Here is a 14,429-nt window from a genome sequence, read left to right as displayed (position 1 = left end):
ACACATAAAATTTAAAAATAAATAATAATAATAAAAGTAAATCTTTTAAAGTTTTTTTTTAAAAATATTTTATGTGCATGCGTGTATTCCCTGCATGTAGATAAGTGCACCTGTGCTGTGCAATGCCTATGGAGGACAGAAGAGGCCGTTGGATCCCCTGGAACTGGAGTTTCGGAAAGTTGTTAGCTGACACGTGGGTGCTGGGATTCAAATCTGGGTCATCCGCAAGAACAGCCAGTGTTCTTAACCACTGAGCCATCTCTCCAGTCCCATAAATCTTTTAAAAATTTAAAAATTAATTTCAAAAAAATTTATATGTGTGGTCTGGAGAAACAGCTCAGTAGTTAAGAACACTGGCTACTCTTGCAGGGGACCTGGGTTCAATTCCCAGCACACATATGGCAGCTAACAACATCCTTAACTCTGTTTCCAGGGGATCTGAAGCCCTCTTCTGGTGTCCGTGGACACTGCATGACAGGTGGTGTACTTACATATATGCAGGCAAATACTCATATAAATAAAAAATTTTTTAAAAATTATGTATATGAGTGTTTTGCCTGCATGTAAGTATACAATATATGCAATGCCCACATTTACATACATGCAGGCAAAACACTCATGCGCATAAAATTTAAAAATATATGTGTGTACCATGTGCATGCATGCAATGTCCAGCTGCCATGGAGGTTGCTAGGGACAGGACCAGGTCCTCTGGAAGCACTAACTGCTGAGCCATTTCTCCAACCCAACTTTAAATACATTACGAAAAGTTTTACAATAATTTTTTTCTTCAAATCAGGTATTTGAAAACTTGTTTGAGTCTATCACAATGGTCCTTGTTTTGGTTCTCCATGAAAGTAACAGTCTCTCATTGCTGCTCCCCCCAGCCCTGCCTTTGTGAGACAGGTCACACTATGTAGACCAAGTTGGCCTAGAACTCACAGCAATCCACCTGCCTCTCCCTACCCAGAGCTAGGATTAAAGGTTGTACTACCACACCCAGCTTTAGGTTTTTTTTGTGTGTGTGGAGACAGGGTCTTTCCCAACTGGTTCTTGAACATAACTCTGCTAGTTCTTTCCTTAAATGACACCTGAAGATGCCACCAGCAATCATGGAGGGGGTTCTTTTGAAAGAGCCTTCATTACTTTCTCATTAGTGAAGGTTTTTTTGTTAAGTTTCTCCTCCAGTAAATTTCAGGAGAAACCCATGAGGTTTCCCATGTGCTATGATCATTCATTCATTCATTCATTCATTCATTCATTCATTTTTGGACTCAGGTATCTCAGGCTGGCATTGAACTCATTATGTAGCCAAGGCTGTCTTTGAACCTTGATCCTTTTGCTTCTGCCTCCTAAATCCTGGGATTACAGGAATGTACCACTAAGTCCTGTTAAAGCAGTTTATAATTGTTCTAGAGGGCTCTCATTTCTCTTATTTTCCCTTTTTCTCATGTAGTCCTTAATACTAGAGGTATTATTTTTATTTTACAAATCTGGGCTCAGAGAGATTATTTACCTCAAAGACATTTAGTTACCAACTACAAAAGACAGATTATAAAACGGATTGAGAACTGATATCCAGGACTGAGATACAGCTCAATGATAAAGACTAGTATGTATAAGGCCCTGAGTTCAATCCCAGTAATGACAAAAAAAATGATTAAGAATAAAAACAAACAAAAAAACAAGTGCTGGGCATGGTGGTGTATGCCTTTAATCTCAGCACTCTGGAGGCAGAAGCAGGCAGATCTAAGTCAGCCTGGTCTACACTGGGAGTTCCAGGCCAGCTGGGGCTACAGGGAGATCCTGTCCTAAAACCAAACCAAACCACAGAAAACAAAACACAAAACAAAACCTCAAACCCTTATGTCTGACAATAAATAAAAATTATTTGTACTGAGTCATCGACTCTCCTCTTTAACTGCTTTAAAAATATTTATTATACGTATATGAGTGTTTTTCCTGCACGTACGTAAGTGCACTTGGGTTAGGCAATGTCCGCAGAAGTCACAAGAGGGTATCAGATATCCTGGAACAGGTGTCATGGAGGGTTGATAGCAGCCATGTGGGTGTGGAGAATTGAACCCGGGTCCTCAAAAGAATAGCTGGTATTCTTAACCACTGAGTTATCTCTCCAGTCCCCTCTCCTCTTTAACTGTTGACAAAGAAGGCTTTGATGTCTGTAGCTATTTCCAACCAGTAATAACATTCCAAGAAACTAATGCTTGAACACTTCTGCCTGGTCTAACAGTCTAGCACGGCCTGGACTTACTGAGCTCATGTCGTTGACTCTTCACCATTACTCTCCCCCTCACTCTCACATATACTCTGGGCCCTCAGATAGTCCCAGCTTTTTGAATATACCCTATAGTCAGCCCTTTAATTCTCTTCATAATTGTTTTACAATTCCTAGAACAAGTTCTTCGTATGTTAAACTGGTCAATGCTAGTTTATTCTTTTTTTCATCCACTGTTCAATTTTCTTAATGTTCCATATATGTGATTACCTAGGCAGTTAACTGTTCTCAGACCTGTTCACGGCACTTTATGCACACTTCTTTTACAGCATAAAATAGATGATCCTACAATATTTAGCTATAGAGACGTCACAACAGTGGGTGAGATTCAACAAGCCACTAATGCAAGTATCCTTAGAAAAGTGTAACATTCGGGGCTGGAGAGATGGCTCAGTGGTTAAGAATACTGCTTGTTCTTGCAGAAGACCTGAGTTCGAATCCCAGCACCCACATGACAGCTAACTACTGTCCGTAACTCCAGTTCCAGGGGATCCGACGGTCTCTTCTGTCCTCCATAGGCATTGCACGACATGGGTGCACTTACCTAGATGCAGGCAATACATTCATACACATAAAATAAAAAAATAATAAAATATTTTTTTTAAAATTTTAATTTTTGAAATTACAGATTTAGAAATATTTACAGGAAGGCAGATACTACTCTATGTGTGAGGACTCAAGTGCACAGTCTTGGGGCAAACAGGTAAGACCCAGTGCTTAGGAAGTTCATGGGGTTGTACACTGATATAGCTTCACTGATACAACATTCATTGTGGAGGGTATGTGCCATATAAAGTATAAAGAAATGTTACATACAAACGTGGAAATTTGGTAATTACTGTCTGAGTGTAAAGGACCAAAAAGTAAACAGTAAATTTCTAAGGAAGGCACATGCCCAGAAGACAAAACATGGATAGTGTATTAGATGATAAGAACAATGCGAATTAAATCGAATTATTCTTATCTTTGAATTTCTTTATAAAAGTTTTAATGATATTGCCTTAATACAGTCGTAGTAAATGAAATAATGAATGTAAAGTGTACAATGGTAGGCACAATCATATTCAATATTTACTATTACTTTAAAATAAACTTCTTGAGAAAAAGGGTTAGAAGTTATATACCACTGCAACCTTCACTGGGCAAAATCTAGCAGTCTATATTGAAGTTTCTGTTATCAAGACAATAGCTATGAACTCACAATCTTCTTGCTTCAGCTTCCTGAAAGCTGGGGTTCCTTACAGGTGTGAGCTACCACACCTGACCTCAGTGATTTTTATGATTATTTATTAAATGCAGAAAGGAAACCAACTCTGTACTATATTTTGAGAAAGGTGATAATTATTTCTTTCTGATACTTAGAACATATATTTAGCAAAAGTGGATGAAAATCTGTATTTCATTCATTATAGGTTTGATGAATCAAAGCAACAAGATTTACCAAGATTTTAAAATGTACCTACTGGAATAAAAGCTCCCAAATCTTCCACATAACCTGGATGCTCCTTAAGCCATTTGTCCAAATCCTTTCTCTTCGGTGCATCATCTCCTGCAAGTCTTGTCCCATCCTTAAGATTAATAACTGGAACTGGACTTTCTATATCGGGAATTCTTTGAGGCTGAGTACAGGATAATGCTGGATTTATCCCCGTGGAAACCTGTGAGGTTGTTAAGCCTAAAGTAAACTGTAGAAAAACACCAAATTAAAATTTTTTTATAAAAAATTCAACGTTTTACTATTCTATAGTTTTAGTTCACCAGAGTGGTTTTATTTTCCCAGGCAGGGCCTTTTGTGTATTTCTGACTGGCCTGGAACTCAGTGTGTATACTAGGCTGGCCTGAATACTGAATACTGGGATTACACGAATGTGCTACCCTGCACAGCTTCAACAGAGCAATTCTTTTTTTGAAGTAGAAAGTATTGTGTAAAATTCTGTGAAGGGGCTGGAGACTAAGAGCACTGGTTGCTCTTCCAGAGGACCTGGGTTTGCTTCCCAGCATCGCATGGCGGCTAACAACCATTCTTATTAACTCCAGTTCCAGGGGATCTGATGCTTTCTTCTGGCCTCTGGGTTTGCACATATATAGTGCAGCTCTATACATGTAGGCAAAACACTAATTCCCAGCATCCATGTGGTGACTAACAACCATCTATAACTCCACTTCCAGGGGTTCTGACGCCCTCTGACCTCTGTAGGCATTGCACAACATAGGTGCACTTGCATACATGTAAGCCACACACACACACACACACACACACACACAAAATAAAACAAATTGTACCAAGGCTTTAAAACAAAATTTTTATGAATTTTAGACAGTGTCAAATTCTACTGATACAGCCCAAATATGTAGTAGACTTATAATTTCCTTACTATTATTTACTATTAAATATATAGGAGCAGGAGCAATGACTCAGCAGTTACGAACACTTTCTGCTCTTCCAGAGGACCTGAGTTCAGTTCCCAGCACCTACATCAGGTGACTTACAACTGCCTGTAACTCCAGTTCTAGGGGATCTGATGCTCTCTTCTGGGCTCTGTGGCTACCTACACTCACATGTATGTACACACATATACACACATGCATGAACGCAAAAATAAAATGTTAAAAACACAAACTAGAAATATGTATACTTAGTAGAATTGAATTTTACACTTTCAAATAAATAATTTTAAAGTTATTTTTTATGCCAGGTGTGGTGGTGCATGCCTTCCATCCCAGCACTTGGGAGGCAGAGGCAGGCAGATCTCTGTGGGTTCAAGGTCAGCCGGCTCTACATAGTGAGCTCCAGACCAGCTGGTGCTACAGAGACCCTGTCTCAAAAAGACCTCCCCCACCAAAAAATAAAAGTGTTTTTTACTTACATGATTAGGTGGTTTATTTCTGTTCAAAAAGAGGATGTCAACACCTTCTACATTCTTTCTCCTTCCCCGCCTCTTTTTCACTATAGGCTGGTTGTCTAATATCACTCCATTGGCACCAAGGGTTGATTGAATGGAAGTACCTAATCAAATTAAAAATATAAAATAGTGATTAAAAACTTAAACACAATGAACATAACTTTTCTAAATATATATAGAAATAATTCGTTTTTATATATCCAAAATCATGAAGTTCTGGAAATTTTAAGCAACCTTATCCATTTGTCAATGTCAAAATTTGGAAATCTGTAAACTAGGTTTCTTTCAAAATTGTTTTGACACAGATCTCTCACTATGTACCTCATGCTGGCTTCCAACTCCTAAACCTCCTGCCTCAGCAACCCACACTCTGGGATTATTATATCACCTTACCTGGCTTATGTTAATTTTTTAGAAAACTGCACACATATATTTCACAATAGTTATACACAGAATGCTAAAAGAACACTTTTCTTCATATTTTACAAAGGGCTTGAAACATGGACTTTCTATTATATACCAAAGTACATCCAACTCTAAGTCTTAAATAGTTGCATTATAAATTGTTGAAAATTTAAAGGCTTAATAATTAGCAAGGACCATAGGAGGAAAAAAGAATATGTAGGTTTATTTTACACAGCTGGTTTAAAAATAAATTCAAGAAAGTAAATAGAATTTAATATGGTCTCATCTGCCCTGAAGGAGGTGGTGCTTGATTTGGAGGGTGATTGCTATGGTCCAGATAATCGCTTATTAATTTTTACTGGCTGCTTTATATATGCTGTTTTATTTAATCCACCTCAAAAGATGTGACCTTTCAGCCAGGCGTGATGATACATGCCTTTAGTCCCAGTACTTGGGAGGCAGAGGCAAGTGGATCTCTGTGAGGTTGAGGCCAGCCTCGACTACACAGCAAGTTCTAGGCCAGCTGGGACTATAGGGAAACCCTGTCTCAAAAAGACCAAAAAAAAAAAAAAGAAAAGAAGAAAAAAGAAAACTTTTCCTCCTCTTCCTGCCCCCATTTAAGAAAGCTAAAAAAGAGAAATGTTAATTAATTTCCTAACTGTGAGGGAAGGAAGGTAGATCCAGATTGCACATTTACAATTATTAAGATGAATTATATAAAATACTTAGATAATTACAGAGTATTAATATCTAAGACTTTAACATGGTTTTGTACAGCTTTAAAACTAGTGTTATAATTACAATTATATATCATACTTAAGATTTTATTTTTATTACTATTTTTGGTTCTTTTTGAGACAGGGCCTCCATATAAACATAGCTGGTCTGGCTGGTCTTGCTCTCACAGAGATCCACCTGCCTCTGCCTCCTAGGTACTGAGATTAAAGGTATGTGCCACCATGTCTGGCTATTTTTATTAATTTTTAATCGTGTGTGTGTGTGTGTGTGTGTGTGTGTGTGTGTCTAAAGGGACCCTGGGAGTCCAGAAGAAGGTGTCAGGTCCCCTGGAGCTCGAGCTATAGGCAGTTGTAAGTCACTTGCACTTGGGTCCTCTGCAAGAGCAGTATGTGCTCTTAGTAACTGAGCCATCTCTCCAAGTCCCCATATTTATACTGTTACTATAAATACAGAATATCAATAATATAATAAGCACATATAGTGCAGAAATGGTAAATATGTAAATTATATTTATGGTATAATATTATAATATATATACTCTTTTACTATAGAACCTATAGGTGAATGCACAATCAACTGCTGCAGTGCCAATAAGTTTTCACATGATGGAAGTACTGATCAAATTTTATAGAGGATGTAGCAGGATAAAGGTGGGGATTGTAGACCCACTTAGGTTGGGCAAGAGAGCACACAACTTATCTCTCCCATTTGTCCTCACATTTTAGAAAAAAAAAAAAAAGCTCCTCAATCACAAAATAATTACTTTAAAGCATAGTATGCAGAACTTATACTTCATGACTGGCAGTGTGTATCTGTGGGTGCATGTGTGTACATGTGCATGTGGAGGTCAGGGGTTGACAATGGATGTCTTCCTCAATAGTTCTTCATTTTCTTTAATGAGGCAGGGTGTCTCACTGAAGCCAGAGCTTGCTGATTTGGCTTGTCTTGTTAGCTTCCCTGCTGAAGTCTAAGTACTGCAATTAGGGGTGGGCAACCACACCTGCCCAGCCTTTATGTAGGTGCCAGGGATCTGAACTCAGGTTCTCATAGTTCTTACACATATGAAGACTAATAGCTGGAAAATATGCTGAGTGGCTAATGAATCCATGCTGATGAAGCCAAACTAATTTATAAATACAAAGTGGCAACAGCAGCAATTGAAAAGAGTGGAAAAGAGTGACCAAGATAACACGTACAATAACGCCATATTCCCAATAAGTCCAACACAGTATGCTTACGTACAGTAAGTTTTGAAATGCTTTCAAGTACTGCGTGGCAACTAGCCTTACTTTACTACTGAAGTACACAGTTCTCAGCCTTGTGACATAAAGGGATTAAGGAAGGCCAGGTGTAGTGGTGCATGCCTTTAGTCCCCAACACTCAGGAGGCAGAGGCAGGCAGATATCTTCTGAGTCTGAGTCCTGGTTTACCCAGTAAGTTACAGTTATAGGCCAGCCAGAACTACATAGAGAGACCCTGTTTCTATAAACAAAAAGAAGCAAACAAAAAGAAGAAGGTATAAAGGAATTTCAATTCATTCATGTGCTTTAATAGAAAATTATTATTTGGGGAAATCGGTATGTTGGTGAACACACTGAGACAACTGATCTCAAACATAATTCTCAATTCTTAAAAAACAGTTTTTTGATTGGTTGATTTATTTTTATGAATACATGTGTTTGTGTGCATGTACATAAAAACACCCATTTGTGCAATGTCTGCAGAGGCCTAGAGAGTGGGTCAGATCCCCAAGTTCCCCTTCTGACCCCTGTAGGCATTGCATGCACATGGTACACTTACATATATGCATGTAAAAAACTCATACGCGCCGGGCATGGTGGTGCACACCTGTAGTTCCAGCACTTGGAAGGCAGAGGCAGGCGAATCTCTGTGAGTTCAAGGCCAGACTGGTCTACATAGTGAGTTCCAGGACAGCTGGGGCTACAGGGAGACCCTTCTTCAAAAAGACAAAAAAAAAAAAAACCAAACAAACAAAAACAAAAAAACTCATACACATTTAAAAAAATGCTCCAATAGAACTGGAGGTGCAGTTCAGTGGTAAAGTGATTCTTTAAGATACAAGAACTCTAAGAAGTCCTGAATTTGATCTCCAGCATGTGCATATATACAAAAACCCCAACCATACATACATGTTTCAATAAATAGTAAATTTAACATTATGTTGACTACAGACTTAAAAGAGGAGTCTAACATTACAGGAAAAATGAAGTTTTATTGTGAAGTTTATAAAGGGGATTTGGAAATACCATAGAATATTCATAATAAAAACTTATTGCTTGTATATTTACCTGATGCTGGCATAGATTTTGGAAAATTGACAAGGTTTGTCTCCGATGAACTTTGAAGCTCCCGAAGTCGAGTTAGGTATTGCTGCTGCCCCAGAGTACCATCTTCACTACAAAATGGTCTTTTCTGAGCAGGCCCCTGCTTCTGAAATGTCAACTTCAAACCACCTTCCTATTAAAAGGAAAACACCATTATGAAGACAGAAAAATGTTAACAAAACCCTTACAATAGGATATTAAGAGAAACATTTTACTTAGAAAAAGAAGGCAAAATCCCTGATATATTCATGAAGTTCTCTTGTTCACAAATCAAATAAAATACATCAATAAATTTCTATAACAAATACAAAATTTTCTATCTTAAATGTAAAAAACCCTGGTGCCATTCACTTTTCTGAAGGGAAAAAAAATCCCCCAAACCCACAAAATTTTGCACGTGACAAGTACGTTGTAGCTAACATTTTCAGTTTCAGATAGACATTCTCTAAGTCCATTATTCATCTGACAATTTTAGGACATGACTCACATACATATATACATATGTGTACTTTTCATTTGAGATAGGGTTTAACTATGTCCCAGCACCCTCAGATCCTTAGTTCTCCTCAGTCTTGCAAGTGCTGGGATTACAGGTGTACACCACCGCATTCAATCTCACTCATATTTTAGATTCCAAATAATTAAACTTCGAAGACGATATCAAAATAAGCCACACTGATAATGGGGCATGCTATGTTTAAAAGAGAATGTATACTAACATACCATGTAAAAATTATATAAAAGAACCAAACAGAAATTGTCACATTGTTTAAGAGAGCATCTTGTTCAGCAGGAGAACTATTTTCAGGAGAAAAACATATTTAATGATGATTCCTCTAGTAGAATATTCAATCTTAACAACCTTGATATTAGAAAAGAAACAGTCCAGGTACCCGGAGACAAGTATGTGAAGGAAGGAAGAGTAAGAGCAGGCAGCCATCTGCAGGAAAAGCATGCTGCACACCGCAATCGCAATCAGGCCCTAGGGCAATAAAAATACACATACGTCTTTGATTTTCACTGTAAACTCCTTTTCTCGTACATGCTTCTTCACCTTTGACATCTGTGGTGATTCTTCATGTTCTTCTTTGACACCAGCACCTGGGGAAGTGGGAACACTGGGCTCGTTGTGTTCAGTTGCTGCTCCAGGGCTATCCAGCAGTTTTGTAGTATAGAAAGAAGCCACCGTGTTAGCATCGTAACTCCTTCGAGCTGAAGGCCACTTCCCTTTCAGAACTGTTTGACAAATACTGTCCAATCGGTTGATCATTACCCGATCCTAGAAAAGCATGTAACATCAAAGTATTAGTTTATCAATTAGACCAGAATTTTGGAGATTAAATAGTCTAACAGCCTTAATGGCTTAATCCAGATATAGGCATACTGTGTGTGGTATGCAAATATATTCTCATATATATATTATATTTTGTAAATTAACCAACTACAAATTCTCTTTGGTGAAGTTCAAAAGCATTATATTGTAATTTTTTTTTTTAATCCCTTAAAAAAAAAAAAAAAGACAGAATCCTATGTATTCCAGTTTGGCCTTGAAAGGATGACCCTGAACTTCAGATCTTCCCAAATGTTGGAATTATAGAGGCATACTACCACACCCAGTTGTTATGTGGTACATGAGATTGAACGAAAGCCTTTGTGCATATTAGGCAAATATTCTACTAAATGGAGCCTTCTTTTGTTTTTGTTATAACAAAGTAATAAAGGTTCCTTATTTAAAAAAATATAAAAAGAGAACAGGACTCTTCCTTTCTCATTTCACAACCTCATTCTTTAAGGTTCCTGTACTCTTCACATAGTGGGGGAATTATATTAATCCAGTCTTAGCTTCTTTTATCACTGAATGTACCTATCTTTAAATGAACCATTTTGTAGGTTACAACTAATGACTATAAATTTCTTTAAGGACACTCAGTTGAAGGCAATTTCATAAAGAATCACTTGAATATTAATTGAAGGTAAGAATTAATTATCTTCATTCTAAACATTCTAAAGTTACAGTGAGAACTATACAATTTTTGTTGTTGCTTTTGAGACAGGGTCTCCCTATAGCACTAGCTGGCCTAGAACTCACTATGTAGACCATGCTATCCTTAGTCTCGCAGAGATCTGCCTGCTTCTGCCTCCTGAGTGCTGGGATTAAAGGTGCGGGCTACCACATTCAGTCTGAGAAGCATACATATTTATAACTAGTTTAGTTATAATTTATATTTTAAAAAATACTTCATTATTTTAATTATTTTATGTGTATGAGTATATTGCCTGTATGCATGTAAGTGCTCCCATTCATGCAATGCCCACAGAGGTCAGAAGAGGGCATTAGATCCCTGAAAATGGAGCCACAGATGGTTGTTAGCTGCTATGTAGTGCTGGGAATTGAACCCAAGTCCTCTGCAAGAGCAGTCAGTGCTCTTAACTGCTGAGCCATCTCTCCGGCACCAACATTTATACTTATTATGCTAACAACAAAATATCATTATAAATTTACACTGACCTATTTTTCCACACAGGAACATCTACCATTAGGCTAGGCATGGTGGCACACGCCTTTACTCCCAGCACTCAGGGGGACAGAGGCAGGCAGATTTCTGCAAGTTTGAGACCAACTTGGGTGACAAAGAGAGTTCCATCCAGGTCAGCCAAGGCTGCATAGTGAGACCATGTCTTAATAAAAAAAGATCTCATACAAATCTATAGCAATGGTGTCAGCATGCACAAGACCCATGCAAACTTAGACAGACAAAAACCCAGCACAGAACTGTGGAAATGAACAGTAAGCCCCAATCTTAATCAAAGAATTATTGGCAGCTGATTACTGCTGGGTAAGGAAGAGCTGATCTTCTTCAAGGAAGAGACTCTAGATAGGCTGACTAAACCCTGGTGGATGAACTAGCACTGAGGGATATCTAGCGACATTAACCTTACATAATAGGCCTTAACACAAATGACAAAATGCATGAACTCCAGTGTGTGTGTGTGTGTGTGTGTGTGTGTGTGTGTTGGGGGGTGGGAGGTGACGGACTATGGGAGATTACCAAAGGGGAAGAGGGTATACAGATGATTTTCTGTATGAAATACACAAAAATTCAGTAAGATTTTTTTTAAAAAAAGATCTACCATTAAAGCTAAACAGAAAAATAAAAAAATAAAATTACCTATCCCGACAAGAACGTATTCTTTTACCTTTGGCCAGTATGAGGCTGCCAGCATATATCCACCTTGTAAAAGGTAAGCAGACTCTGGTGTCCCATTGTTTGCAGGGAAACTGTCCTGGGTCTCGTCCTGGGTAGTGCTTAGTGATGCAACACTTTCTTCATCATAGGCTTTCACATGAGGGGTACCTTCTGCTAAGAACAATTATAATCAGTTTTTAAAAACTGCATAAAATAATTTTACAGTTTTATAATCTTATATATTCTCAAAGGCCCAATGGGGAGACCACAATTCCCTAAATGAGGTAACTCAGAAATGGGCATGTTCCCTGATCTGGTGGAGCATTATGCTCTTTAAGCCAGAGTGGCTCCTGTACATACTTGATGTTGACTCATTTCCTCACACCTGAACCACTGGCCTGCTGTGTAGAAAAGGACCATCAACCATTACTCTGTTGACAAGCTAGAGTTCTTGTTTCACACCCTTCTACTGAGTATGGGTGTCAAGGATGGCCTATGATATTCCTTAATCTAAGACTCCTGCTGGCTGCTCTATAATATTATTTTTTATTTGTTTATTAATGAACTTTGTCTAGGAAAAATAGTAAGTTTAAGGCAAGCACAAAGAAAGCAAGCTATTATGTAAAATTTCAAATTCCCATGTCTGACTAGTCTGTTTCTCAATGCCTTGATTTACAAAACAGTAATTCTAGTTTCCTCTTCGGTAGTGTTTTTCATTTTTTTCTTTTATTTTACGTGTATGGGTATATCGCCTGCATGTATATAAGCGCACCCATGTTGTGTAATGCCCACAGAGGCCAGAAGAGGGTGTTGGATCACCATGTGGGTGATAGGAACCAAAACCAGGTTAACTGCTGAGTCACTTCTCTAGGATTCAGTAGTGTTTTTCTAAGAAAATTTCTAAGTATAAAGTTTAAGCTTACAATTAAGCATGCTTAAGTTATTAAAATTAAGTTTTCATTTTCACTTGAAAAATTATTAAAAATAATGAAATTATGTATATACCTCGCTTTTGGACTTCTTCTTCACTGTCACTTTCTTCAGATGATGATGAAGAGGATGATGATGATGATGAGGAGGAGGAGGAGGAGGAGGAGGATGCTGATGAACAAGATGAGGATGAAGAAGAACTAGTGCCTGATCGAGAGTGTGAACAAGATGAGGAAGAAGATGAAGAAGAAGATCTAGAAGAACACGATGATCGGTCAGAGTCAGAGTCAGAATCAGAACTGGACTCTGACCCTCTTTTGTGGACTCTCTGTTTCTTAGAAGCTGGGTTTGGAGTTAGGGGTTCAGTTCTGGCTGCAACCATGCGTCTGTCTGTTTCACCTTTTCCACCAGATTTTTGGTCTCCAGTAGCCTGTGATAAAATACCATTCTTTGGACTTACAGGCTCAGACTTTATTAGTGTCCTTGTTTCCATAGAAGACATAGATTCTTCTTCAGAAGACTGAGGCTCTTCTTTAAGGTTTTCACTTTTAACTTTCATATCCTCTAGAATAGTACCTTTAACGTCTAGGAGCCTAGGCAAAGAGGTAAGAGGAGAAGCAGAAAGTGCTACTTGATATTGCTGTAAAAGTGGGGCTGAAGTCCTTGAATGAGCCATCTTACTCTGATTGTAGTTCCTCTGAGCTGCCATAAATGAGAGCTCAGGATCACGAAGAATGTGATAGTCTGTTCTGCTCACTCCATGTTTGGCAGCACCAATAAGCAAATCCCTATCATGAGGGCCACATTCCCACCAGATTGGTAAATCTGGATTTGGATGGCAAAGCTTCAGGCGTTCAAACAACTGTGGGTGTCGAAGGGCCTGTTCCCGTACTTTTCTTAGAAGTTCAATGCGATATAAAGTTCTAGAAGCACGTTCTTCGGTGATTGGTTGGATAAAAATATTTGGATCCACCAATTCTACATTGAAACAGGACCAAAATATTAATCTCAATAGTACTTTTTTGAAGATGTAAAACAACGCAACTTTAAAAATGTCTCTATTCAGTATCATGACAATTTCCAGAATATTTTTTCAATATATTATTGTTTGTTTTTTGAGACAAGGTTTCCCTGTAGCCACAACTAGCCTGGGATTCATTATGTAGACTGGCCTCAGCCTCACAAAGATCTGCCTGTTCCTGCCTCCTGAGTGCTGGGATCAAAGGCGTACACCACCACATCTGACTTCTTTTTAATTTTTTTTTTTTTGGTCTTTTTGAGGCAGGGTGTCCTTGTAGCCCCAGCTGTCCTGGAACTCACTATGTAGAACAGGCTGGCCTCGAACTCACAAAGATCCTCCTGCCTCTGCCTCCCAAGTGCTGGGATTAAAGGTGTGCGCCGCCATGCCCGGCCTCTTTTTAGTATTTTTAAATGAGAAAATTGTTTTTAAAAAATTACTAAAATCATGAGACATATTTATGCTCTAAAAATAAGACCTAAGATTATTTCATAAGTATGTTAGTATAAATAGGAATTTAATTTTAAGGAATCCCCTATGAGCTATGCTGCTGCTAACATGGGTATATAAAGGAAAACATTTGCTTAACTTACTTAGAAATACAAC

General features: G+C 38.2%; 1 protein-coding gene across 12 annotated transcripts in view; it reads right to left on the bottom strand.

Moving 5' to 3' along the window:
* Chd9 (chromodomain helicase DNA binding protein 9) overlaps nt 1-14,429 on the bottom strand; it is a 270,300-nt gene that overhangs the window by 13,405 nt on the left and 242,466 nt on the right. For 8 of the 12 annotated variants that reach the window (XM_029562042.1, XM_029562044.1, XM_008830056.3 and 5 more), the window contains 6 exons: nt 12,881-13,783; nt 11,886-12,049; nt 9,694-9,966; nt 8,652-8,820; nt 5,164-5,303; nt 3,760-3,981 (listed from right to left, as the gene is read on the bottom strand). In XM_029562042.1, coding sequence (XP_029417902.1) covers nt 3,760-3,981; nt 5,164-5,303; nt 8,652-8,820; nt 9,694-9,966; nt 11,886-12,049; nt 12,881-13,783 — 1,871 coding nt within the window. The remainder of the gene's footprint in view (nt 1-3,759; nt 3,982-5,163; nt 5,304-8,651; nt 8,821-9,693; nt 9,967-11,885; nt 12,050-12,880; nt 13,784-14,429) is intronic. The other 4 variants (XM_008830058.3, XM_029562047.1, XM_008830057.3 and 1 more) reach the window with 3 other exon arrangements.

This window comes from Nannospalax galili, unplaced genomic scaffold (assembly GCF_000622305.1).
Source record: "Nannospalax galili isolate Female #2095 unplaced genomic scaffold, S.galili_v1.0 scaffold274, whole genome shotgun sequence".
Classification (NCBI taxonomy): domain Eukaryota; kingdom Metazoa; phylum Chordata; class Mammalia; order Rodentia; family Spalacidae; genus Nannospalax; species Nannospalax galili.
Note: the sequence above shows the minus strand (reverse complement) of the source record. Positions and strands in the feature narration are given on the sequence as shown.